The sequence below is a fragment of the Macaca fascicularis genome, chromosome 4 (assembly GCF_037993035.2).
Source record: "Macaca fascicularis isolate 582-1 chromosome 4, T2T-MFA8v1.1".
Lineage (NCBI taxonomy): Eukaryota > Metazoa > Chordata > Mammalia > Primates > Cercopithecidae > Macaca > Macaca fascicularis.
In genome coordinates, this window is record NC_088378.1 from 132,221,431 (window position 1) to 132,249,326 (window position 27,896).

Below are 27,896 nucleotides of genomic sequence, written 5' to 3' on the forward strand. Positions count from 1 at the left end.
TCTCCAGTGGGGACACATGGAAACCAAGACATAGACATGCAGGTGCCCCAGACCCTTACCCAAGACAACGATGTGCCTGGAGATAGTGGCCTCCGAGGTATCACCTAAGGACTGGTGATGTTTGGCCTCCACAGAGGGCAAGTCGAGGTAGAGAAATCAGTCAAAGCATCCTCAGATGTGTGAAGGGCCCTCACCGCCAGTGACAGAGGATCTTTTTCTGTGCTGATCCAGAGAACAGGCCAGGCACACAGCTGAAGGTTATAGGGAAGCAGATGCAACTCCACATAATTAATTCCTTATATGTATCTGAATGGAATTGCTCGAATACATACAAGTCTGAAGGGAAATGCCCATTTCCTTCTGTAGAAGGGGTTCCTAAATTGGGTGCAACGTTGAACTGAATGACCTCTGCCATCTCTCCCAACTGTAACATTCTAGGAGTGCCCTAGAACTCTCCATAAGTGATAAAGTCTCTTGTGACTGCTTCCTCGTCTACTCATCTTTTGAATTCTCAATTCAGCTATAGCCTTGGAGGTATAGAATGTACTTATGTGAGGAAAGAAATATCTTAAACAAGGAAGCAATGAATTTTCCAGGCTTTCTTGGAATCCCCCAGTGGCCTGATCACATCCCCCAAATGGGACATGCCATACAGACAGCATTGACGTTTTAACAAGTGTGCTGAGCCCTTGGACATAAACAAACTCCGGGCTGCTGTTTCACCCATCCTTCATGCACGAAATCATGGAATTTTAGAGATGGAGGACGCCTGAAGGTCATTGCCTCCCAGATCCTTCCCAGGGCAGGAATTCTCACTCTAACAACCCAACAGATGGTCACCCAGCTTCTGCTTGAACGCTTTCAGGAAGGGGCTCATTGCTTTGCCAGAAGATTTAATCCATTTTGAGACAACTTAATCCATTTTGAGATAGTCCTCATTGCGAGCTGTTTCTTCCTTGTATTAAGCCCCAAGTCTGCTTTCATTTGACTTGATTTCTGCCCTCAGGAGTAAGATAAAAATACAGCTTTTTCTAATTTATATGACAATGTTCAGATATTCAAAGACAGCCATTATCTCCATTTCTACTCTCCAAGTCTTGTCTTCACATCTAAATGTCTCAGGTCACCTTAAATATTTCTCATATGGCATGGTTTCAGACCCCTCACCATTCCAGTCACTATCTTCTGAATATTTTCTATTTTGCAAATGTTCCTTTTGAAGAGTAACTCCCAGAACAAGTACCAGGTGAGGTCTCCTCACTTGTAGAGCGGAGTGGAACTGTCACCTCCCTGAAGGGAACTATCACTGTTCTCTGCTCACCATACCTTTATTAATGTAAACTAGAATTATATGAGTTTCACACCAAATGACCAACTATTTGGGTTATTGTCAGCTAAAACCACCATCTTTTTTTATTTGACACAGTTTCATATAGCTTAAAGAAAGATGTGGATTTTAAAGTAGGCCTAAAAATTATTAAAAGACCAAATTCTGCTTTTCCCTTTATTAATAATAGAAAAAACCATTTAGGAGAATCAGGGCCTCAGCAAAAGTTATGGGTGACAGACTAAGATACTCGAATCCTAAGATGATTGAACTCAAGGGTGAAATGTGTGTTTGCACTGATGTGCCAACACCTAGGCCTTTGCAACCTCTTCTTCCAACACAATCTAGGAATCATGGAAGGGCATCTCTTGAAAGCTATACCTGCTTTTGTCTCCCTTACTCTACCTTTTTTTTTTTTTTTTCTGTAGTTTGCCACATGCTTCTGAGGCAGTCTTCCTCCAGCCCACTGGAAACCCACTGGTAGTTTTCTTTTGTGTCTTTGGCAGGTCACCTGAAGGAAGAAATCACCCAGCGGCATATACAGCAAGTAGCCCTAGGTAGGTACAAAGTAGAATCTGCAGGAAGAGGATGAAGGTATATAAACTGACCTGATTTTAGGAATCCAAACCCAGCTAAAAGATAACCCATTTAAAACCCTCTCTGAAGTTAACGATGGCAAGGGTTGCTATCCACATAGCTTTCCTTGGATGCCCCCCCACCAACAGGATCCGTTTCCCCAGCCTGTGTTCTTGCGCCTGGCCATCAGCACCTGGCACCCTACCCTTCCAGCTGTTGCCTCATCCTCCCCTCCTTTCCCACCCCACATCCCCACCTAAATTCACCCACTGTGTCCCAGATCCTCAGGGTCCTATCTGAGCTTTTCAGAGCCACTACTAACTAATCCTAACAGAAATAGTTAATGATGAAAACAGCATTTGTTTACAGACCTGTGTCTGTTGCACAGCCTCATATGCAATCTCCTTTCATCCACAGCAGTGCAAAGAGGTAAGTGCATTTACCAGATGGGGGAGATGCCATGCCTTCCCAAGGTCATGTAGCCAGTGAGTGTTGAAACAAGGATTTGAACACAACTCTGTTCCAAGTTTGGTTCTGTTAGCCCTCATGCTGTTTACTGCCCACTGCAATGGTCAACCCGCCTTAATGCATGAAGAATGCAAACACTAAACCAGTACGGTCCTATTCTAAGAGGCCCTTGGCACCTTTTAAGCAGTGGACATCTGCAGAAAACACCCTTTTTTGCTATGTGACCCAATGAAGTCAGCTGGGAGAAGAGTATAGCTTGCAGAGGACTGATGGAGTGGGTATCCTAGGTAGAACCACCTCATCTCCTCTCCAGCTAGCTGGGATCAACAATTTATGGAGAGCTTTGATCAAATAAGAAATTCATGTATTTCAGACTAAAAAAGCTCCCCTTGAGTTGGCATGGGCCCTCAATTACCTGTAATCGGAGAAATCTAGCACCCAGGGCAATGGTGGAGAAATGGAGGAGAGCCTCTAAAGTCATGATGATGGCTCATTTGACTTTGGTAACTTGTATCATTAGGAAGGTTGGTTGTTTCATTTCAGTAGTAATAATGATGATATAGAATAAATACTGATTACATCAGGAACATAGAACAAGGGCACCTAAGCCACAGCGACTGGAGCTCTGAGCTTCCCACTGTTGGCCCTGGGACTGAGGGGTCAGGTACACTGCCCTCCCCGCACCAGAGACTTGGGCACACACTTAGAATTGAGATTCTGCAAAGTGTCTTCAACAAAGAGCCAGGCTGCCCCAGGGCCCTAACTCCTTGGGCCAGACTTTGGAAGGCAGAATGACCTCTGCTGGAAAACTGTACCAAGGTGACCTTATGGGCCTCTGTATCCTGCTTCATGCTCACCCTGGCAGGTCCCTGGATATGGAGTCATCCCCAAGGGCTGCCACCTGGCCGTGAAACATCTGCCCTCTTCTTCAGCCTTCATGTTACTGGTTCAATAGGAACAAAAATGTAGGAAGTCCTAGCCAGAGCAATTAAGCCAGAGAAAGAAATAAAAGGCATCCAAACAGAAAAGAAGAAGTCCAGTTATCTCTCTTTGCTGATATGACTATTTACCTAGAAAACCCTAAAGATTCTGCCAAAAGACTCCAAGACCTAATAAACTACTTCAGCAAAGTCTCAGGATACAAAATGAATGTACAAAATCAGTAGCATTTCCATATACCAAAAACTTTCATGCTTACAATCAAGAATGCAATCCCATTTACAATAGCCACAAAAAACTAAAAATATCCAGGAATGCACCTAATGATGAAGGTGAAAGATCTCTATGAGGAGACCTATAAAACACTGCTGGAAGAAATCACAGACAACACAAACAAATGGAAAAGCATTCCATGCTCATGAATTGGAAGAATCAATATTGTTTAAATGTCCAAAACAATCTACAGATTCAGTGCTATTTCTATTTTTACCAATTGTCATTTTTACCAATTACCAATGTCATTTTTCACAGAATTAGAAAAAAGCTATTCTAAAATTCATATGGAACCATAGAAGAGCCTAAATAGCCAAGGCCATCCTAAGCAAATAGAACAAAGCTGGAAGTATCACATTACCCAATTTCAAACTAAACTACAAGGCTACAGTAACCAAAACAGTATGGTATTAGTACACAACCAGCCATATAGACCAATGGAACAAGACAAAAACTCCCAAAATAAAGCTGCACACCTACAACCAACTGATCTCCAACAAAGTCAACAAAAATAAACAATGGGGAAAGAACATCCTATTCAATAAATAGTGCTGGGAAAACTGGCTAACCATTTGCAGAAGAATGAAACTAGACTCCTACCTCTAACCGTATACAAAAATGAACTCAAGATGGATTAAAGACTTAAATGTAAGACTTCAATCTGTTAAAATTCTAGAGGAAAACCTAGGATATACTTTTCTAGACATAGGTCTAGGCAATGAATCTATGATGAAGACCCCAAAAGCAAACGCAACAAAATCAAACATAGACAAATGGAACTTAATTAAACTAAAGAACTTCTGCACAGCAAAAGAAGCTCTCAACAGAGTAAATAGAGAACCTACAGAGAAAATATTTGCAAACTATGTCTCCAATGAAGGATTAATATCCAGAATCTACAAGGAACTTAAATGAATGAATAAGAAAAAAAAAAAAAAAAAACCCTATTAAAAAGTGGGCAAAGACAGGAACAGACACTTCTCAAAAGAAGACATACAAGTGGCCAAGAAACATACAAAACAATGTTCAACATCACTAATCATCAGCAAGATGCAAATCAAAATCGCAATGAGATACCATCTCACACCAGTCAGAATGGCTACTGCTAAAAAGTCAAAAAATAACAGTGTTGGCAAGGTTGCAGAGAAAAGGGTATATTTATACACTGCTGGTGGGAATGCAAATTATTTCACCTCCTCTGGGAAGCAGTTTGGAGATTTCTCAAAGCTCTAAAAATAGAACTGCCATTCAACCCAGCAATCCCATTACTGGCTATATACCAAAAGAAAAATAAATCCTTCTACCAAAAGACACATGCACTGAAACATATGTTCATTGCAGCACTATTCACAATAGCAAAGACATGGAATCAATCTAGGTGCCCATCAATGGTGGATTGGATAAAGAAAATGTGGTACACATCATAGAATACTACACAGCCATAAAAAAGAACAAAATCACTCCTTTGCAGCAACATGAATACAGCTGCAGGTCATTATCCTAAATGAATTAACTCAGGAACAGAAAACCAAATATCGCATGTTCTCACTTGTAAGTGGGTGCTAAATCTTGAGTTCACACAGACATAAAGATGGAAACAACAAACATCAGAGACTCCAAAAGGAGGGAGGGAGGGAGGGAGGGAAGGGAGCAAGGGCTGACAAACTTCCTGTTGGTTACAATATTCACTACCATGGTGACAAGATCGATACAAGCCCAAACCTCAGCATCATGCAATGTACCCTTGTAATAAACCTGCACAAGTACCCCTCTATCTAAAATTTTAAAATGGAAATTTAAAAATAAGGAAACAATGATGTGAAAAATACCACTCAACTCTAGGGGCAATTTTCATCTTGGGTCTGGGAGGCCATATCCATGCCTTTGTGGGCAAGAGATCTTCCATCCTTTCTGCTGCCGAGTCCCCGCCCCTCCCAGGGATGGTCCTTGCAGCTGGAGCAGACACTCCCTGGGCCTTTGGAAAACTGCTGTATATTTTCAATCACAGGCTTGTGCCTTAATTCCTCTGCTCATCTCTCTGGGAGTCTTCTGAATTACAGCAGGTGTCAGGTTCAGCAGCGCCTAGCTTTGCCTGAAGTAATCAGCAAACTTCAAACGGAAAGCACTTTGGCTGGAAGTCTAATTAAGAGTATTTGAAATACCTATTTATTTTAAAAGCATACTATCCCAATTAGAGAAGAAGTGTTAACATCTCCCAGCTGCCATTCTGAGATTAAATGCCATGTTGCCATCCAAACTCCTTAGGAGGTTGTCTGATGGAGATTTGGAACTGCCAGAGCTTGTGTGTCCCAGGTGGCCACATTTCAGATGGGAACTCTCCTCATTGAGAGAAACCTCTCAAGACAGATTGTTTATAGAACCTTAACCCTCACCCTTCAGCCTAGCAGTTGGGCTGAAGGCTAGGACAGAGGGCTCCTGTAAGAGTAAAGGCAGCCTACTCAGTATATCTGGATTCCCTGATGTTTTATAATTCAGGCTTCAGATCTAAGAGTAAAGAAGTGACTCAGTGGTACACCCCCTTTCATTTCTGTCTTTTTTGTGTATCTTGTACTACTGTCACCCTTTTCATTCTGTTCCCTTTGTCTGCTTCTTTTCACTTTCTCTCACTCTCCATTCTCAGCATTTCCTCTGTTACTGTTTCCTTCTTTTGCCTACATGTTCCTATGATTTCATGAAAGTGTGGGTGTGATTGGTTTGGGTGTGTTGTGGGGAAGGGTGATGAGCAAGTTGGATCAAGAGAGCTTTTCTTATATGTTTTGCGTAAGAATATGTCTCTGGATGTGTAAGTAGATGTGTGCCCGGGGAAATTTCTGTAAAGGCAATTCCATATCCCAAAGGAACAAAGACGTAGTGGTGATGTGAGAGGCACCATTTGGAAGAAATCATCCAGGGATGATGATAAGCCACTCCCACTGGTGTGCTGAGCTGGCTCAGTCCGTAAAAGCATAAATTGTTAATACTCCAGGAATTTGGGGAGCCATTTTTAAACAAAGATGTGATTAAAATTAAATTAGATAAGTTTATGATTAAATAAGTTATATTAAGAAACAAAGGTAACAAGTACTCAAAATTCACCACTTCCTAATTTACTACACTGTGTTATTATCTGTGCTTTTGAAGTGATCTGTAGCCACTGTATCTGTGTGGTGGGAACACTGTGTGATGGTGCGCTACTGTGCCTCTCTTCCCAAATCCACATTTAGCAACATCACCCTGGTGGCTTAAAATCAGCCGTGCTGGAAATATTTACACCAAGGATATTGGCAAGTATTATAAATGGGGCTTTTTTTTTTCCAGAGAGTGGCTGTTAAACATTTACCACCACACCAGTGGCATATGGATGGCCCTTTCAAGGCTGTGTGTGTGTGTGCACGCACGCGTGACTGTGCATGTGCTTTTATGAGGATTTCTACTCTTTCCTGGCTGAAAATCAAGATTATGGTTCTTTCTTCATTTATGACTCACCCAAAATACATCAGGAAGCATAAACATCTACCGAATCCTGGTCCTTTTAAAACTTAGTGAACAGGAGAGCTAATGAAGACAAAAAGGAGGCTGAAGAAGTATTGGGCCCTGTGAGCTCCCCAGATGTGACGGTCAGAGCTGGGGGTGTCTTTTAAGACAAATATCAATAACCATTTCTAAGAACATCATCAGGTCTCAGAGGAGGGCTGACTCCCACACACTGTTTCAGGAAACAATAGAACAATACTATTTTTAAATTAGGCATCATTTGGAAATGATACTAACTTAACTAGTTTCAGCTAGCTGAGCTGAGAGTGCTTTGCTGAATTCAGTTGTGTGTGTTTTTACCACTTTACTGTACTATTGACCCCAAATGATTTAGTATTGTTGATCATGCAGATGAGACTAATCAGCAAATGTTTCTTGAGTACTTTACCATGTGCCAGGCATGTTACTAAGTTCTCTACGTGGGTTTCCTCTTTAATGCTCACATCCCCATGACGTAGATGTTACTATTATCCTCACTTTACAGTTAAGGCCCAAAGGGGTTAAGGAAACCTGCCTAACTTCGCTCAGCTATGGATGCAAGGCCAACAGCCTGGGTCCAGATCAGTGCTCCAACCACCACGCTGCACTGCCCTTAGCACTTTGCCAGGCATCACGGAATCCACAGAGGGCTGTATCCAGTGCCCGTCCTCAAAGAGTTTCCAATCTAACCAGGATGAGTTGGCATATGCATAAAAAGACAGCTCCTTTTTTTTAAGTATCAGATTCAGCGACCTACATTTTTCCATTCACTGTCCTCTTCCCACTGTAGTCACAAAACTAATTCAACCTTGACCTCCTCCATGAAGCCTTCCCTGACCCCTTCTCCCCAAGTCTGCTTTTGCCTCTACCTCACGGGTCTCCGTTAAGGCACCAACCCTATTTTGTAATTATTTATTTCCATATATATTCTTCATGCTAAAATGTGAGCTCCAGGAAAGGTGGGTGCAGTCAAATTCATCTTCGCATCCCTAGCAGCCAGCACAAGCAATAAATAGGCCAAGTCAATGGCCAAATGAGTGCTTCCCCAGGTGACTTCCAGAGCCACACATTTCTGCAAAAGCACAATGAGACATTTGAGCATAAAATAAGTCCATTTAAAAGAAGTAGAAGGCATAAGTGCTTTTGGACTCCACAGCTGAGCAAATTACAACACACAGGCAATAAATTTGGCTCTCTCTTGTCTAGCTGCTAAGCAAAAAAAGAGGCACCCAGAGTTACATAGTTTTCATTTTCTGACAGCAGGAAGCATACTAACTAATTTATCTGCAGAAAATAGAATTTCTTCCTGGAACTAAATACAAGCCAGAATTTATCATGTGGATCCTTGTATAAAGGACACTGAGTGACACAGTGAACGATGTCTTCAACTACAGTTTTACAAAAGATACCGAAATGTTATTCAACCAGATGATTCTTGTATCGACCCTCTATAAAAGCTAGAAGCCTGACATTAAAGCATAACTCACTGAAAGCGTTTATGTGAGCGGCCAAGATAATAGGATCCAGGTACTCGGCTTTCTGATGGCCACACAGAGCAGGACTAAAACTGGAAGAATCCAGCCCCAGGAACGTGGGCTGTGGCTTCTCTCTCAAATATCTCTTCTGAGCAATATTTGATCAGGGCTGGATCTTGTTCGGTTCAGTCAAAACCCTTAACAGGTGCCTGTGGCTAAAATTTAAAAGATACATCACACTACCAAACAGCATGTGAAACATGTCAGGTGAGAGGGACAGGCCATGAGAACTTTCCATTCTTACCAGGAGGAGTGGCCCCAGGGGGGTGTCACCAAGATCACAGGCCTGGGCTGAGTCTTGAGGAATGGGCAGGATTCTGAACCACAGAGAAGAGTGGGAAATAGTTTGGGTTAGTTGGGGTGTGTGTATATGTGTGTCTGTTGTGTATGTATGTGTGTGGTGTATATATGTGGCATGTGGTATGTGTGTATGTGGTATGGATATGTGTTGTGTGTATGTGTATATGTGGTATGTGTGTAGTGTGGGTGTGTTGTATGTATGTATATGTGGCATGTGGTGTGTGTGTATGTGGTGTGTTGGATATGTTGTATGTGTGTTTTGTGTTTGCATGTGTGGTGTGTGTGTGTGATTTGTGTGTTTGTGTGTGTGTGGTGTGTTTGTGGTATGTATATGTTGTATGTGTTATATGTGTGTGTGGTTTGTGTGTTTGTGTGTGGGGTGGGGGTTTCCCTACATTTACGCTTCTCTGCTTACCCTTGACCCAACTTCTGTGAAAACAGAGCTTACTGGAACATCCCATTTCCTCGACGGCAGGCATGTTTCATATACTATTGTAGAAGATAGTTATACTGAGAGTATTAATTAAAAAAAGAAAATATCCACAAGCCTAAGATCAACAAGTTCCAAAGGATGGCTGAGATTCCCCCACGAATACCACCTCTTGGGCACTACCCCTCTTCCCACCTCCCACCTCCCTCTTCTCACTGCCCCAGGAACAAAGATCTCCTTGAACAAAAGCAGCCCCCAAGAACAAGCCAATCGACTGTGATGCCACCTGGGGCCCTGAGATTGCCACTGGCTGGTGTTTCACTACCTGACCTGGGAAATCAGGCAGAGGCAGCTCCGAGTCCCCTGCAAGGGCCTTATGGGTTAGAGAGAGGCTCTGAAGCCGCTGGCTCCCTGTTTTACTGCGTCCTCTGAGAGGGCTCTTTTCCCGCAACCGGCATTCCTGTAGTGACCTCTTGTGGCATCCCTGTTGTTTTTCAAAGACAGGCCTCGGCTGTTGATGCCACCTTCTCCCATTTGATGTAACATTGGTGAACACTTAGTTTTGAAGTGCTTTTTGGAGTTCTGCACCGAGCGACAACAAATTTCAGAGAAAGCAAAAGGCCGGACTGTCAACCATTTATTCCCCAGCCTTCACTGAGCACCTAGCATGATCCAGTGTGTGAAACTGGGAATCCAAGGATGTGGAGAGGAACCACTGATTGAGACGGAACTGAAACAGGGATGGGGGCGGGGGGACGGGGGACAGGATGAGGGGGATGGGGAGATGGGGGAGATGGGGGGGATGGGCGGTGGCAGGGGCAGGCACAGTGGCTCATGCCTGTAATCTCAGCACTTTGGGAGGCCAAGGCAGGAGAATCACTTGAGGCCAGGAGTTGGAGACCAGCCTGGGCAGCATAGAGAGACCTCATCTCTACAAAAGATGTAAAAATTAGCCAGGTACAATGGCACACACCTGTAGTCCCAGCTATTTGGGAGGCTGAGGTGGGAAGATTCCTTGAAGTCGAGACTGCTGTGAGCAATGATCATGTCACTGCACTACAGCCCGGGAGACAGGGCAAATTTAAAAAAGAAAAAGAAAAGAAAAACTGAAGGGGCCTTTCCAGCATCCTCTAGCCCAGTGGTCTTCAAAATGTGCTCTGTGCAACCTACATGTTCTCTATAGCCCCTTGAGAACCATGAGGCAAGGGTGAGGACAGCCACTGTGCAAACAGTGCAGCTTTGGGATTCTCACCCACTCAAATTCAACCAAAACAACTTCGGATCTTTTTTTTTCCATTAAGCTTATATTTGAAGAAAGAGTTCTGCAGCTTTTAATATAGCTTCTTTCTTCCGATATCACAGCTCTGTTAAAAACATTTCCAAAGTCAGATAGTCCAAATTTCCCCTCCCCAGAGCTATCGCAGCTCCCTCTGGGCTCACACAGAACTCTGCATATCCCTCTGTGATGCAGCTCGTCACACTAGACAGTGATGATTAGTCTGTGGCTCCCCCACTGGACAGAGCCGCTTTCTTTCCCCAACACCAAGCACAGTGACTGTCACACAGTTGGTCCTCCGTTAAGTGTTTATTGAATGAATGAGTGAGACTTAGGACTCACATTTTGGTCTTAAAGATGAGCCGGGCAGCTGAGGGGCTCTGCGCTTAGGTTTTCACGTCTGTAAAATGATGTGGTTGGACCAGATGATGGCCCAGTGCCGGGCACAGCTCCCGAGGCTTAGCTGGCATTCACTGACTGCTTGTTGAATGAACACATGAATCCCTAGCACTCCACAGCCCTCAAGCAGCATAGTGTTACCTCTGTGAATGCAGGCTTCCTTCAGACATGCAGGAAACACTGGCAACCTTGGTGCGGAGACGTGGGAGGGTGTGGATGGATTACAGATGTTTTCCTTGTTGACTCCTTGAAATAAGGAGAAATAAATTAATTAATTAAATTAAATTGTTGACTCCTTGAAATAAGGCAGGATATAAAGGATGCAGCTGCCTCCTAAGGCTGAGATGACATCTCAGTTGGTTCCAAAAGAATTCAGGTAACTCTGTAAAACCAACAATGTCTCACCACTTAATTCTAATCCACAGTTGCTTGTGAATATAGAGCCAGCTTCAGTGACATGAGGTCCTTAGCCAAATTTCCATGCTCAAGGGAGAGGCTGGGAGTGAGGAGGAGCCCCCTCACCGTTTCCCTGCCAGTTCCCAACTGCCAAAGGTTCAGACCCATTGAGTGGTTTAAGGCTCCCGCACCAACCATTCTGGAGAGCAGAGGAAGACTGTATGTCAGCCCTGGTGTCAGCCTGTAATAGCAACTGTGGTTTAGCAAAAAGAGCATTCACCCTGTGTAGTACTCCGGGTTGTCCAGATAAGCAGAACCAATAGGAAATATATTGATACATGGAGAGAGATTTATTATAAGGAATTGGCTCACTCAGCATGGAGACTGAGAAATCCTACGATCTGCCATCTGCAAGCTGCAGGCCCAGGAAAGTCTAGCTGTAGTTCTAGTGTAGTTCTAGTCCAAACCTGCAGGCCTGGGAACCAGGGCAGCCAAAAATTTAAGTCCCAGTCTGAGTGCAAAGGCCTGAGTGCCAGAGTGCCAACGTCCAAGGGCAGGAGATCAATGTCCCAGCTGAAGCAGAGAGAGCAAATTTGCCATTCATTACTCAACCACTTTTGGTATTTTTGTTTGCTTGTCTTAATATTATTTCTAAATGAAAAGCCATAATTATATATATTTTGGGGGTATATTGTGATGTTTTGATATATGTATACAATGTGGAATGTTTAAATCAAGCTAATTAACATATTCATTGCCACACTTACCCAGATTTTTTTTGTGGTGAGACATTTGAAATTTACTCCCAGCAATTTTGAAATGTCCATTATTACTCATTGTGGTCACCTGCTGTGCAGTAGATCTCAAAAACATTCCTCCTGTCTAATTGAAACTTTGTACCCTTTGACCAACATCTCCCTCTCCTGACCTCCTACCCCTGGTAACCACCATTCTAGGCTCTATTTCTATAAGTTCAATTTCTCATAATATTTCAGATTCTCACATAAGTGAGATCATGCAATATTTGTCTTTCTATGCCTGGCTTATTTAACTTAGCATAATGTCCTCCAGTTTCATTCACGTTGTTGGAAATGACAGAATTTCCTTTTCATTTAAGGGTTAATAGTATTCCATTGTGTATATATACCACATTTTATTTATCTATTCATCCGTTGATGAATTGATTCAATGTCTTGGCTATTGTGAACAATGCTACAATGAACATGGAAATGCAGATATCTCTTCAACATACTGATTTCAGTTCCTTCAGATATATACCCAGAACCAAGGTTGCTGTATCACATGGTGGTTCTATTTTAGTATTTTGAACAACCTCCATACTATTTTCTATGACAGCTGTACTAATTTACATTTCCACCAATGGTGTACAAGGGTTCCCTTTTCTCCATATCCTCACCAGCACTTATCTTTCATCTTTCTTATAGCCATTTTAACAGGTGTGAGGTGATATCTTATTGTGATTTTAATTTGCATTTCCCTAATGATTAGGGATGTTGAGCATTTTCTCATGAACCTGTTGGCCATTTGTTTGTCTTCATTAGAGAAATATCCATTCAGGTCCTTTGCCCATTTTTTAAATTGGGTTATTTGTTTTCTTGCTGTTGAGTTGTTTGAGTCCATTGTATATTTTGAATATAAACCCTTTATCAGATGTATGGTTTGCAAATCTTTTTTTCCACTCCGAGTTATCTCTTTAGTCTGTTGATTATTTCCTTTGCTGTGCAAAAGCTTTTTAGTCTGATATAATCCAATTTGTCCATGTTTGTTTTGTTGTCTATGCTTTCAGGGTCATAGCCAAAAAATCATTGCCTAGATCAGTGTTGTTGAACTTTTCCCCTTATGTTTTTTTCTGGTAGTTTTACAGTTTCAGATCTTATATTTAAGTCCTTCATCTATTTTGAGGTAATTTTTCTATATGGTTTGAGATAGGGATCCAATTTTATTCTTGAGCATGTGGATATCCAGTTTTACCAACACCTTTTATTGAAGAGACTGTTGTTTCCCCATTGTATGATCTTGGCACCTTGGTCAAAAATCAACTGGCCATAAATATGTAGGTTTATTTCTGGGCTTTCTCTCCTGTTGCATTGGTCAATGTGTCTGTTTATCACAGTGCCCTGCTGTTTTGATTACTATAGCTTGGTAGTATATTTTAAAAACAAAGAGTGTAATGCCTCCAGCTCAGTTACTTTTGCTCAAGATTACTTTGATTATTGAAGGTCTATTGTGGTTCCAGATGAATGTTAGGATTTTTTTCTATTTCCGTAAAAAATAACATTGGAGTTTTCATAAGGATTGCATTGAATCTGTGTGTTGCTTTGGGTAGTATGAATATTTTAACAATATTAATTCTTCAAATCCATGAATACAGGATATCTTTCCATTTATCTGTGGGTTTTGTTCCATTTCTTTCATCAGTGTTCTGTAGTTTTCAATTATACCTCCTTAGTTACATTTACACCCAATTTTTGTTTGTTTGTTCTTTGGGGTTTTTTGTTGTTGTTATCATTAATGGATTTTTTTCTTAATTTCTCTTTTGGATAGTTTGTTGTTAGTATATAGAAATGCTACTGGCTTTTATATGCTTATTTGGTATCCTGCAACTTTACTGAACTCACTTATCAACCAGAAGTTTTTTGGCTGAGTCTTTAGGGTTTTCTATATATAAATTCAAGTCATCAGCAAACAGAGACAATTTCAGACTCCTTGCCACAGAGCTGACCATGGCTGTGGGCCATCAGCACCATTGAAGGCCTCCATAAGACACGGTTACTACACTGCTCTAGCCATATTTACTCACAGACACCACTGATCACTCTTTCTTGCAAAAAAAACACAATCACATCCAAGAAGGGGCTGTCTATTCCTTCAAGCACTGATCCCAGATGATCTTGTTACCAGTTGTCAGAGCCATTTTTTTTCATCATGCAAATGTGCAGAAATCATAGGTGCTGCTTTGAGCAAATTAGGCATTTGACCAAACATATAGAAGACAAAATTCTAGCCTCTGCATCTCATCTGCTAGACTAGAATGTATTATGGCTGGCCCCTCCATCTGTCCTCTTTTTCCTTTACACATGATGAAAATCGCCATCTGTGCTTGGCAAATCTTGGACCCAGAAAGGCCTCGGTGTTTCCTAGGAACAGTTCTGTTGCATGTGTAATGGAGTTGGGTAAGTCTTTCCCATCTCCCCAGAGAAGGTGATGATTAGTTTGGGAAAGACCAACCAACAGGAAACCAAGGTTGGCTGTGCTGAAATACAAATGATGGGTGCTAAATAACCAATAGAAAGCTTTAAGTGGTATTTTGAAAATCCTGATATCTATTTGAGAAATCATGAGGGAGCTGTTGTAAAGAGCCAGGAGCCTGCCCAGGAGAAAGGGTAGTGACTTGTGGAGGATGCTTTTACCAATTCTGTAATGTTCTATTTAAAATTAAAAAATGAAACTGCAGAAAACTATTTAGATATTTCAAAATATAGTCAGTACATGGGTGTTATTTATATCATTCTCTGAACTTTTTGTGTTTGGAAGGGTTTATAATAATTCCCAGAACTCTATGAAGGATTAGATTCCAAGGCTTCATAGACCAAATAAAAATTACTTTTTTAGTGGAATCCTTGTGATAGAAATCGTAGTAAAAAGTGAATCCCAATTCAATTCTGATTAATCTTAATTCTCCTCACTACCATTTATGTCAGGATCATTTAACTTAAAAGTGAAAACAGAAAATTTACCACTTATTTTCTTCCCCAGGCACATCCTGATTTTTGGTAGGGACTTAATAGCTGTCGATGGTGTGCCTGACATGAGTGATACAGGGAAGTGCCCTGAAGGTTAGTTTTTTGTTGTTCTCTCACCATCTCTTTCCATCTTCATAGGAGGGAACGTTCTTCCTCTGCCCCTGGATGGAAATTGATCAACCCCATAACTGAATTGGTCATTCATTGTTAATTACAAACCAAAAAGAGTGGTCATTTTATATTGTAATTGCGATCTTAATAATTCCAATTTCACCAAGAGATAAGACTTCTCTTCCTTACCCCAACTCAGGCCAACTGTCAGGAGGAGAGGGAAATCGTTATCAGTTTCTGTCTTTCTAACTCCATCCCTTCCTCAGCCTGCTAAGGCTCAATTTCCTCAAGAAGGGATTAGAGGAAAGAAGAAAGGGAGGAAGGGCTGTTGGTAAAATCTCACTTGAATGGTTCTGCTGTAATGTGGCCTTGGACTCTCTGGGCCTGGTAGATATTCAAAGCAGACTCTTCCTAATTTGGGGTGCTTTCATGGGTCTCTGGAGGTCCTTCATTAGCAGGTCCCTTAACTTAAGGGAATGTGCCTTACTGGACAGTTCCTTACCCAGTTTGAACCTATATGGGTCGGAGTCCTAACAGGAAGCAGATGTCAGCACTCAGATGAGATGTTGTGAAGATAGTTGGATAAAGACCTATCTACAGAGGCATAAGCAGAGTGTAGGGAAACTGCAAGGGAGAGCACCCCAGAGATAGTCACTGCAGCAAAGCAGGAAGCATTGCTGTCCCTAGGCCTGGACAAGACAGGGAGAAGTCACTGGAATTTAAAAACTGTCAGGGCTGTGCAGAAAGGCCCTCGCCATCTGATACTGTGACCTTCAGTCAAGTCATGTGTCCAGCTTGTGACCCCGCAGAGATGTCTCCCGTGAAGAAACAGCTTGGCCACTCTCTCCTCCTACCCTCCAGTTGCTTGCTGCTATTCCCCACTTTGGGAGCCCAGACAGAGGGTGTAAGGAAGGTAAAAGAAGGTAGAGAAGCCAATGGGCTAGGAATAGGCCCAGCATACCACCCCCAGGTTGCCCGCCTCCAAGTTTCCTTCTCCTGCGTTCCCATTGCCCCTCTGGTGGCCCCGTGAGAAAGAATGTAAGTGTCAAGTGTTGCAGTAGAGGAGCTCAGAGGCGGGCTAGAGCCAGCTACCACTGGATCACAAGGGCTGATTGTGTGTGTTTTTCCCCAACTCCAGATTCAGGAACAACATGTTGGTAGACTGAACAGGAGTATTTGCACCCCCAAAATTGGCAAACACTGAAAATCAGGGCTTTTTTCTTCCAGAGAGCTGGTTGTTAAACACTTACCAGCACACCACTAATCCAAAGTGCCCCTAACCTGCCTCTCTTCTGTGCTTATAGCCCACGTTGGGTCAACAGAAACACAGTAGTAACCCTGCTCTTACCGCTAGCAGATCATCAGCCCATTCCCCACCCTCTAGAGCTCCTGAAGAAAAATCAGACAGTAGTGCTCTCTGGCCTTCTTGCCCCCAACCCCCAACACCCACACAGATCCCTGAGAATTCTCAGCAAACTTTCTGCGTGGTCTCTCGGGCTCCCTCACTGGCCCTGAGGGAGGAAGATGCATCTCCACACACACCACCCCCAAGGAGGGAGAGGAGGTAGGCTTAGGCAAACTGCTTGCTCTTTTTCAAGGAATTCTCGTCAAACATTTATTTTGGCCCTTTTCAAATGCTGGTGAGAGTGTGTGGATTGTCTAGCCAGCTCTCGCCATTTCACTTTGAAAATGTGCCAGTTCTACTGTGTGGTCTGTCTCAGAACTCACTTTTGACTCCAATATATGATAAGTTATTGCCAAACGAAAGGATAAATTTACAAATTGGCTAGTAGCAGGTATGTTTTCCAAAAGTAGAAGGAGACAGCTTTATGAAGGATCCACAACTCAATTTTTAAAACTCCTGAAATTTCTCTGATTAGCCAGTCAAGAGAATTGATGGAACCCTACTAACCATCTTCATGAGAGGTTTTCATAGGAAGAAGGCCTGTGCTGGCTCTTATAGGTGCAAGAAAAACTGCTCTCCCCAAAAGATCATATGTGTCCTGAGAACACTGCCCCTGGCTGGTCCAGTGCGATAAAGATGCAGCTGGATTGTAGGCATGGCAAGTTTCCTACTAAGGTCTCTGAGAAGCCACTGCACTGAGCCATATGGTCACAAGTCCATGAGGCTAAAGCGACAGGAGGGAGAACTGCCAAGGTACTCAAAGCTTTGAGAGAAACCTGAGTTCAGAACTTCAAGCACACTTCCAATGGAGGAGTGAGAAAGTCACAGTGGACTGGAAGGCTGCCCCTGGAGGGGTAGGCTGGGAGAGGTGCTATGTGCCAGGGTAAAAGGGGGACCTTGTGGGTCAGACCCAGAAATCACCGTGCCAGGCTCTTAGTGGTGGTGATAAGAGAAATGCAGACCAGTAACCAAAAGATATATCTGGGGTTCCAGCAGAAGGAGTGGTGGAGAGAGATGAGAGAGAGCTCCCATTTGAACAGAGGTGACCACGAATGGGATCCATGCCAAGTTCAAGCAGTAATAAGACTAGGAATGTCTTCCTGTGTATGGCGTATGGCCCTAGGGTCTCCTTTATATTGCCGACTGACCCTAGTGCACGCTGACCCTCTGACTTTATGGTCTGCCTCCTCCACAGAGAACATGGTGGTGAGAAGGAGCAGATCTGAAGGAGAGAGGCCGCCATCCCAGGGGACAACCTTGGGCAGAGGCCCACACTCATAGCAGGGAAGATTACTCACACAGGAAGAGGTGGTGGACGGCCTTCTATGAGGGGACTGTCAGGGCCGGGGTTTTGCTACAAGCAGGCATCTGGCACGTTCCTGATTGTACTAAAGTACAGCCATTTATCTTCTCACAGAGTGCCGTGCTCTTCCTGAAGGGAAGGCAGTGGCAGTGAGCACAGGGCCTGTGGCGGTGTGGGTGAGTGTGCCCAAGAAATTATCAGGCACAGCCATGTATCGCAGGGTCATTTAGCACACCCTTAAATCTGGGCATGCCTGGGGCCGCTAAGGTATTACAAAATCAACACCAGGATGGATGGCAGCACTGAGCACCCGTCGGCATGTGACGGCTCCAGCTGATAATAAATTTGAGCCATTAAACAGGCAGTGGTCTGATTGGGAAGCCAGAATCTGCCCCTGAGCTGCTGACCATTGTGGTAATTGAGCTATGAACACCATCAATCTCCGTAAGAATAGACGCTTTGACTTCTCGAACAAGGTGAGGCTGAAGTGATCTATGGTTGTGTGAGACAGCTGAGCCCCAAGGAGACCCAGAGTGGGTATTCAGCAAATGAATCATTAATTGGATAGTTGGATGGCCAAGACGACCAGCTGGAGTGCCTCCTGGCTCTGATGTCTTGTCTGCCATGGTAGAGCCACATAACTCACCACCCCTTCCCACGCAGGGCACTGGCTAGGCAACGGCCATGTGGGCCCCATAGCCTTTGCTCTACAGAAGCCCGGAGGGCCCCTTTTGGCTTTGGTGAATGGTCAGAAATTTCAACATCATCCTCTTTAGGATTCCTAGTCCGGCCAAGGGCATGGAACAGGCCGGCTGTGGGTATTCTGTGGGCTGACCCTGGAGCGCAGGTAGATAGCTCTTCACACCCAGCAGGCAAGCTGCAAATGCCATGTGGGACTGGGGCACAGGTCATGGATTTCGGTTATTAAAGGTCAGACATCACAGGCCAGCACCAGGGGAAGACACTAAGACTTTCTCTCAGCCCCAACCCAGATCTGAAAGGCATTCATGGAAAAGAGCAACACCTTCAAACACCAACGATGAGTCAATACAGACTTCAATAATCTGCCCTGTGGCTTCCTTCATTATCGGAATCACTTACAGAGGAAAGGGCACCAGCTTTGAAATCAGACAGAGCCAGTTCTCCCCCTAGCTCTGCTTACTGGCAGCGCCATCCTGGGCAGATTACTTCCTCTATCAGAGCTCAGTTTCCCCACCTAGAGTGGGAGTTGTAGATTATACAAGACAATACATATGACATTTCTAACCCATGTAGCAGCTGTGCGATGGTTATCATTATTCAGATTTTATCAAGCATCTACAAGGGCCAGATGCAGGCAGTTTCAACCTTACAGAGAGTGTGTTTTCCTGGTTGCAAACCCCTGAAGCCCTTTTTACTTTTATCACAGTGGCTCCCAAAGGTCTAGAAAGCAGGCAGGCATGTAGGGGACATGCTAGCTCCCACACACCATCCTATCTAAACGTCTACAGGGCCTGTATTCTCAGTAACTTCTGCACGGAGTACTTGCATTAAAACTGGGCTTGAAGCCATACGCAGTGTTTCTTAACAAGGGGTGAGCCTCGGAATCACCAGGGGACCCTACCGACAAATTTTAACTCAGTAGGTCTGGAGTAGGGCCCAGCTGTCTGTGTGCTTTTACAAGCTCCTTAAGTGATTCTGATGTGCACCCCCAGTTGAGAACCACTGAACCAAAGAAACGATTCTGCACATTTCAAACATCAGATAACTGCGTGGGAGAGAGAGCATTTGAGAGGAGGGCATGGGGAAGTGGGACAAGGAGCTGCAGAGATCTTTCCAGTAGAAATTATGTCAGGAAGGAGGGGGTCCACATCTTGGCTGGCCCTTCCCAGCAAGAGCCCCTCTGGTCCTTGCACGGCTAATTCCAAAACACCCGTGACTTCAGAGATAAGGTCAGCCTGGGACTGTGCATCCTCCCAAGTCGAAGCTTCAGTTTCTGTTTGACTGCTCAGGGCTTCTTCCTTGTGTGCCATTCAGACCTACAGCCACTGAGTGAAACCCTTCTCTTGCTTTTGTACTGCTTTGGAGACAACTGCCTCCCCACAGATGAACAGTGTGACCTCACAGGCCACTCGGGACTGTGACCTCCTGTGCTGCTGTCCCAGCCAGAATCCTGTCCTTGAAAGGAGGGCTCCTTGTGCCTCCTGTCAGGTGGTGGGAGGTTCTGTCCCTGGCCAGAGTCCCCGTGGGGATGGAGACCTACAAAACTCAAATGCCCTTTGTAGCTACTCCCTCTTCTTCTGTTCTTGCTCAGTCGCTTTTGTTTGGTTCCCTTTGAGTTCCCAGCCCCTATTTCTCTTCAGAGGTTACTGATGAGCCAAGCCTCAGAACACATCAGAAGCAGCCAGAGGCTGTCTCCTGGTGAGGCTGCAATGCATTGCACCAAGCAAACATCACTTCGGGCAGCAGGCCCATTTGGTTGTCATGACAACGTGGGTAGTTTGTGTCGTGGGGTGTGCTGTGCCCTCATTCTGGCTTCCCAAGGTCCCTTGCCCCAGCTTTCTTTCCCAGACCCTTTCAACAGACTCCCAGCTTCCTGGCGCCACCTCCACATTAACTGTTGTTCAGTTTGGAGTAGCTTTGTCTTGATCAGCAAAAAAACACAAAACACAAAAACACTCAAAAGCTTTCAAAGGAATAGATCGAGCCTATTCCTCTCCTCAAAATACTCCAGCCTCCCATCTCTCTCAAAGCCAGTGTCCTTACCATGGCTCACAAGATCTGCCAGGGTCTGGTCTCAGTTTCTTCACCGACTTCAGCTCCCACCACGATTTCCCTTACCAACCACTCAGGCGCCCTGGCCTTCTCATTGTTGTCAGATGCAGCAAGCAGGCTCACACCTCAGGCCCTTTGCACTTACTGTTGTACACTCTGCGCCCCGATTTCTGCATGCCTGTTCCCTCCCTCCATTCAGGCCACTGCTCAAATGTCCCCCCGCTTAGAGGCCCTCCACCCCCCACCTAGCATGGCAGCCCTCCACCCTGTCATCCTGTCTTTTTACCCCGCTTTGTCTTTCCTCACAGCACCTTCCGATTCCCGGCATGATGCTGCAGACTCAATTATTTGTTGTTTTAGTGTCTGTCTTCCCCCCTGAAATCCCCCTAGAACAGGGGCAGACACATAGTCAATGCTCGATAAACATTTGTTAAATAAGCAGATGAGTGACTAGATTTGGATCCAAAGCCTGGCGCTATTTGGTAGCTTTGTGGCATCGCACAAGCCACCTAGTCACCCTAAGCCTTGGTCTTCCGGACTGAAGCAGAGGTGATCATGTCTGCCAGCTGGGGTGGTGAGAATGAAAGCGGTGTTGAGCGGGAACTGGGCTCCAGTGACTCCTCAGATGGCGCTGATGTTATCATTCCATGCTTGTGTCAGAGGCATTCAGAATGTGCTCCTTGCCTAAGGCTCCTGAACACCCCACACACTTCCAGGGCACCTGAGACGCTGTGACCTGCGGGGGAACCTGCAAGATGCCCAAGGAAAAGACAACCAGCCATGGGGCAAGGCAACAGCCTGCCTCCTACAGAGGGGCTCTGCGTTCACACGGGGTGACCGCGGCCTTTATACGGAAGAGCAGGCCGGCCCGGCCGGCCCTTCTACCTTCTGCTGTCTGTTCACGAAGCCCTGGAGACCGCCTCTTCTGGCCGGGTGAGATGGGCCTGTGTGAGTCCAGCAGCTCTTCCTCCACCTGCCTCCAGCAGCCTCTCACATGCTAGGCTTGCAGCAGGACGTCTAGCCAGTCACAGCAGAGGGGGGCTTCACTGAATTTCTCAGGGGTGCCCTTGGGGTGGGGACAAAAGTGTTAAAAGGAGGAAGGAGATTCACAGTGTTATTTTTTAGCAGTCTGGAAGATACCTGGGCCCATTTCTGAAACTTTTTAAAAAGGAAATAATTTGTCCATTGAAAGTTCTGCCGTTGTCAGTTTCATGTTAAGATACTTCCTTCAGTTTATTTTGTCTGACGACTTTCAAAGAAGACAAGACCAGCAAACATGCAAGGCACTGAGTGCACCCTATACATGGAGTCTGAACACAGCACTGGGGGAAGACACTCAGAGCAGGAGGACCCCAATCTCTGCCCTTGAGAGCTTCCTGTGCCTGAGACTTGGGGGCTGAGGGTGATGTGGACAGGCGGGCTGCCTCATCTGAACCAGTAAATTGCACGAACACAGATGACAGTGTGGACTTCAGGTGGGATGTCGATGGTATCTGCATTTCCTGTGTTTAGATAATGAAATAAGACACTTGCTCTTCCTGTCAATTTAAAGTTGGCAATTGACACAAGGAAAAGGGGGTCACTGGCACCTGGAAGATGACAGACAGAACCATGATCCAGTTAGCATAGTTATCAATAAGCTAATGACATAAAAAACACAGGTAACAAATGGGTAAGGAAGTCAAAGGGGAAGAATAATGACGTGACAAAATAAGGACCTCCAGCAGGCTAGGCTGCCAATAAATGTAAAGTGGTACCTTCAGGATCGAAAGGACAATCACACTGAAACAGAATGCATTTTGACAAAATCACTTATTAAAAAAACATGCAAGTTTTAAAACTGACCACAAGCTTAATAGGGGCCAACCACGACAGAGCTGCTAAAAATCACAAGCAGTGTTGGGGAGGCTGTCTGGTAGAAACCTTTAGCTCCTTGGAATCAGAAAAAAACAAATGGGTTCACGTCCCAGCTCTGCTATTTAGCAGCTGTGTAACCTTGGGTTATCCACGGCCCTCTCTGAGACTAAGAATCTGGTTGAAACAAGATGGCAATGCCATCCTTGAAGGGTTGTTTTGAGAATTAGCGATAGGGTACATAGAGGACCTCGACCAGTGCCTAGTAGAATTTGGCAGAACTTAGCACACAGAAAGCCCCCAATAAATGGTCATTGTTAGTAATTCACCTGCTACAAAAATATAGAGCTTAAATTTTTAAAAGGTAAGAGGAGCCCTACTCTACTCTGTACCTTTCAGACCTATGGAATTATTATGTCCAGACCTAGGCTTCATACTTGAGATAAATGGGAAAGTAACCAGGTCGCTGAAACTTCAGGGGAGAGATTGAGCAGGAGTCAGTCTAAGAAAAAAAGGGGGGTTGGGCGCAGTGGCTCACGCCTGTAATCACAGCACTTTAGGAGGCCGATGCGGGTGGATCATGAGGTCAAGAGATCAAGACCAGCCTGGCCAACATGGTAAAACCCCGTTTCTACTAAAAATACAAAAATTAGCTGGGTGTGGTGGTGCGCACCTGTAGTCCCAGCTACTCAGGAAGCCGAGGCAGGAGAATCGCTTGAACCTGGGAGGCAGAGGTTGCAGTGAGTGGAGATCGCGCCCTGTACTCCAGCCTGGTGACAATGCAAGAATCCGTCTCAAAAAAAAAAAAAAAGTTCCAGACACATGTGGTATTTTGATGTTGTTGTTCAGATATTTAAAGGACCATCGGATTAAGAAGAAAAATATGCTATGCTGCTCCAAAGAGCCAAAGTAGAGGTGAAAAGAAGTTAGTGGGAAATGTCTTGGCTCAAAAGTAGGAGGAAACAGAGCTGTCCACCATGAAATGTGCTATCCTGCCAAGTAGTGAGCTCCTCATCCCTGGAAGTATTTGAGCAGAAAGCAGATGACCTTCTGTCAGAAATGTTTTCAAAGGGATTTTTGAATCCAAGGTTCCTGAAGTTAGCCACCTAGCTTGGGCAGTTTACCCTCTTTGAACCTCAGTGTCCTTATCTGTAAAATGGGAGTAATAACACTTACGGCAAATAAAGACTATAAGGATTCAGTATGAGCATGTCTGGAAGCATGTGGACCACAGCTGAATCTCCCCTACATGGAGTAAAAAGCAGGGCTGTGTGACTTCTAAGATGTTGTCTATGGAGCTCAGAAAAGCAGAGCAACCACGAAGAGACTTCTAGGAGAATAAAAAGTCCCCATACTCTGGGCTAGGAGAGAGCCGGCTTCAGATGAGCACACTAGCCAGAGCAGGCAACCAGTGGCGGTCACGTGGGGGAAGACAGAGGTTGGCATCAGAGGGACGCAGACACGCGCAGCAGCTGATACCTGCTGACGTCCTCAGCCCTCCCCCGGCCCCGTCATGATCCGGTCGCCAAGGCTTGGGCTCAACTCTGGTTGTGAATTAACATGGCCTGAGTTCATCAGGCTTGAGAACCACTGCTACAGAGGGAGTGAAAAACAGGAGACACGATTCTGAGGCTGGAAATTCAGCACTCCACTTGTGCAGAGAAAGATGTCAGATGGTTTAGAGAGATTTCCTTGTTTGTGAAGGGCTTTTTTTTTTTTTTTTTTTTTTCTTATTGAGTGTCTCTCTTGTTACCCAAGCTGGAGTGCAATGGTGCGATCTTGGCTCACTGCAACCTCCACCTCCTGGTTCAAGCGATTCTCCTGCCTCAGCCTCCAGAGTAGCTGGGATTATAGGCACCTGCCACCACGCCCGGCTAATTTTTGAATTTTGAGTAGAGATGGGGTTTGACCATGTTGGCCAGGCTGGTCTTGAACTCCTAACCTCAGGTGACCTGCCTGCCTAGGCCTCCCAAAGTGCTGGAATTACAGGCATGAGCCACCGTGCCCAGCCCTGAAGGGCTCTTTATCAGAGGATGGGGAAATGCTATTTTGCATCTTCCCTGGAGACTCAACAGGAAATGAATGAGCTCAATAGTGAAAAGATTAGTAGAGGGAGAATTCCCTTCCAGTGACAGATGTTGGCAGTGGGAGGGACAGCAGAGGGACAATAACCCTGGAAGCCGCTCCTCTCAGGGCTTTCAGCTGAGCAGAGGTTGCCACCAAGAGGCCCCAGAAGGAACTCACAGGCACCCCCTTCTTCCTGGGGTGCCCTTGAACTCTGTCATCTGCCCTTTTTCCTTTTACCTTTCTTTCTCACCATCCCATTGCGTTCCTTCTACAGGAATCTCGGAAAACATGGCGGTGCCTCTGATGCCAGACCAGCAGGAGGAGAAGCTGCGATCACAACTGGAGGAAGAAAAGAGAAGGTGCCCTTCCTTTTAGCCACACACAGCCCGAGCCCAGCCTCCCAGGGTCTCAGTGTCATCCTGGAGCTGCCCAAGGCTGCAGCTACTCAGGGACTTGTGGGTCCAGCAGCTGGATCCTAGAATAGCAGGAGGAGGAGGGGCTGCCTTTGAGCAGGCAGCTGTGAAAGGCAGGACCCCAGGCAGTGTGAGGTTAGAACGTAGAACAAGCCAAGCCAGGCCCGGGAAGCAGCTGGGCTTGTCCACTGCTGCCACCTATGGGAGCCAAGAAGTATGACCACAGTGGTCTTCCGCATGCCTGTGGCTGAAGCCCACTTCCCTCCGAGTCCTGAGAACGTCATACTGTCACGCAGCTGCAGGCATTTGGGGTCTCCAAACGACTTCACTTACAGAGTGAGGAGCCTCAAGCATAAACAGACATGTAGCCATTCCTGGTATACAGCGTGGTCATCGAATCTTGCTCCACATGCTGATCAAGCTGCATCCATTCATTCATTGATGCATTTAGCACATGTGTGCTATCTCCCCCATGCCATGGGTAGGCTCTGGAGAGACTAAAGTCACCTTTCCTGCCTCAAGGAGCCGGTGGTGTCACTGCAGCACACTCCCTTCCTCACCCCAACCCCCAGCTGACCTGGCATGCACCTCCCCTGCCCCGCTACCCACACCTAGGAGATCAAAGCTCCAGGTGCTGGTCTTCAGGTGGCTCCTGGCAGATGTGCAGGTGTCTTCCTACAGAAAGCCCTGACTACCTGAGCCCACACGCTGCTGTCGCTCTCCACTCCCTTGGGGCCCTCCCCAGTCGTCCACCTTCTCTTCTTCCTCGCTTTGTTCATTTTCCTCAGTTTCTTTCCAACCCATTCTTTTTTTTGTTTTGTTTCTTTGGTGTTTTTTTGTTTGTTTGTTTGTTTGTTTGTTTGTGAAATGGAGTCTCACTTTGTTTCCCAGGCTGTAGTGCAGTGGTGCGATCTCAGCTCACTGCAACCTCCACCTCCCGGATTCAAGCAATTCTGCCTCAGCCTCCAGAGTAGCTGGGATTACAGGCATGCACCACCACACCCAGCTAACTTTGTGTTTTTAATAGAGATAGGGTTTCACCATGTAGGCTCAGGCTGGTCTCGAACTCCTGACCTCAGGTGATCCACCCGCCTCAGCCTCCCAAAGTGCTGGAATTATAGGCGTGAGCCACTGCACCCAGCCTCCAACCCATTCTTCTTGTGTCTTTACTCCATCTTCATCTTGTCCCCTTGGCCCACATTTCCAATCTCAGTGTCATCTTAGAGGCCAACTTATATCTTCGGCCTGTCTATTGGACTGTTTCCTGTTGGACAATTTCTGATTCATTCTAGCATTCCCAAAACCAATATATGTGTGCATTCATAAGCACAGTGTTAATTTTGGTCCTCAGCATGAAGGTGAGCCAGTGGAATGGTGAAGCAGTTAAGACTGTGGTTCTAGAACCAGACCACCTGGGTTCAGATCCTGGCGCCTCAGTTATCTCTGTCTCATAGAGCAAGTTATATAACCTCTTCATACCTGTCTCAGGTTCTGAATCTGTAAAATAGAGGTGATAATCATAGTATCTCCTTCATAGGGTTGTAAGGGGATTAAATGAGCTTGTGTATTTTGAGTGCCTGCAGCAATGCTTATGCTTTAGTAAGTCTCAGCAAATGGCAGTTTTCATTCTTGGGGGAGAGGTCATTCATCTCACACACAGATTCCTATGGGCCTACTGGACCAAAATGTCTCCCTCTGCTTCTCTGTGATGGACTCAAACCCTGGTGCCGTAGCCTGGCCTCCGAAGCTCCTGTAGGGTCCCAGTCCCTGAGCACCAGGGCAGCTCTGCCAGGATTCTGAGACACGGGATTCATTTACAGCCCCCGCTCCATGCCATGCTTTCAAGACAGCAGTGCACTGACTCTTCCCCAATTCCACCGCAGGTATAAAACAATGTTCACTCGCCTGAAAGCCCTGAAGGTGGAGATCGAGCACTTGCAGCTGCTCATGGACAAAGCCAAGGTGAAGCTACAGAAAGAGTTTGAAGTCTGGTGGGCAGAGGAGGCCACCAACCTGCAGGTATGGCCTGGGGAACATCAGGGAAGCTGGGCAGGGACCAGTCACGCAGCCCCACTGGGGCTGTCAAGAGACACAGTGGCGGCTTTGGCCCACAGGCCCCCGTGTTCTCAGCCCCTGCTCATGAAGCAGGTTCTCACTGTAGTGACAAGGATGACGGAAGGTCAGGGGTTCATTGTTTCCTTGCTCTCATGCCTAAAATTCTGCCTGATTAATGGAAAAATCAGGGATAAAAGATGCAGCTCCCAAAACTCAGTGGGTTTGCCGCCAATGCTTTGTGTGATATTCTCCAGTGATTTCCTACTGACAACATTTATTGTTTTTCTTATCACAGTCATATATATGTGAATATGAATTATAGAAATTTTGCTATGCAGAACAACACAAAGAAAGTAAAAATCATATTTTCCCTACTTAAATGTAATTGATATTAACATGTTTGATTATATTCTTTTACCTTGATTTCTATGCATATATATCCATACGTTTTTATACAAATAGAATCAGGCTGGGCACGGTGGTTCATGCCTGTAATCCCAGCAGTTTGGAAGGCTGCAGCAGGAGGATCACTTGAGCCCAGGAGTTCAAGACCAGCCTGGGTAACATGGCAAGACCCTGTCTCTACCAAAATGAACATAAAAATAACTAGCCAGGCATGGTAGTATGTGCCTATAGTCTCAGCTACCTGGGAGTCTGAGATGGGCAGAGTGCTTGAGGCTGGGAGGTCAAGGCTGCAGTGAGCAGTGATAGACCCACTGCACTCTGGCCTGGGTGACT

At 45.3% G+C, this 27,896-nt stretch overlaps 1 protein-coding gene across 6 annotated transcripts in view; it reads left to right on the top strand.

Moving 5' to 3' along the window:
* Positions 1 to 27,896, top strand: part of KIF6 (kinesin family member 6) — a 388,695-nt gene that overhangs the window by 337,213 nt on the left and 23,586 nt on the right. For all 6 annotated transcript variants that reach the window (XM_015449450.4, XM_005553101.5, XM_005553102.5 and 3 more), the window contains 3 exons: positions 1,834 to 1,884; positions 24,965 to 25,049; positions 26,987 to 27,122. In XM_015449450.4, the coding sequence (XP_015304936.2) occupies positions 1,834 to 1,884; positions 24,965 to 25,049; positions 26,987 to 27,122 (272 nt within the window). The remainder of the gene's footprint in view (positions 1 to 1,833; positions 1,885 to 24,964; positions 25,050 to 26,986; positions 27,123 to 27,896) is intronic.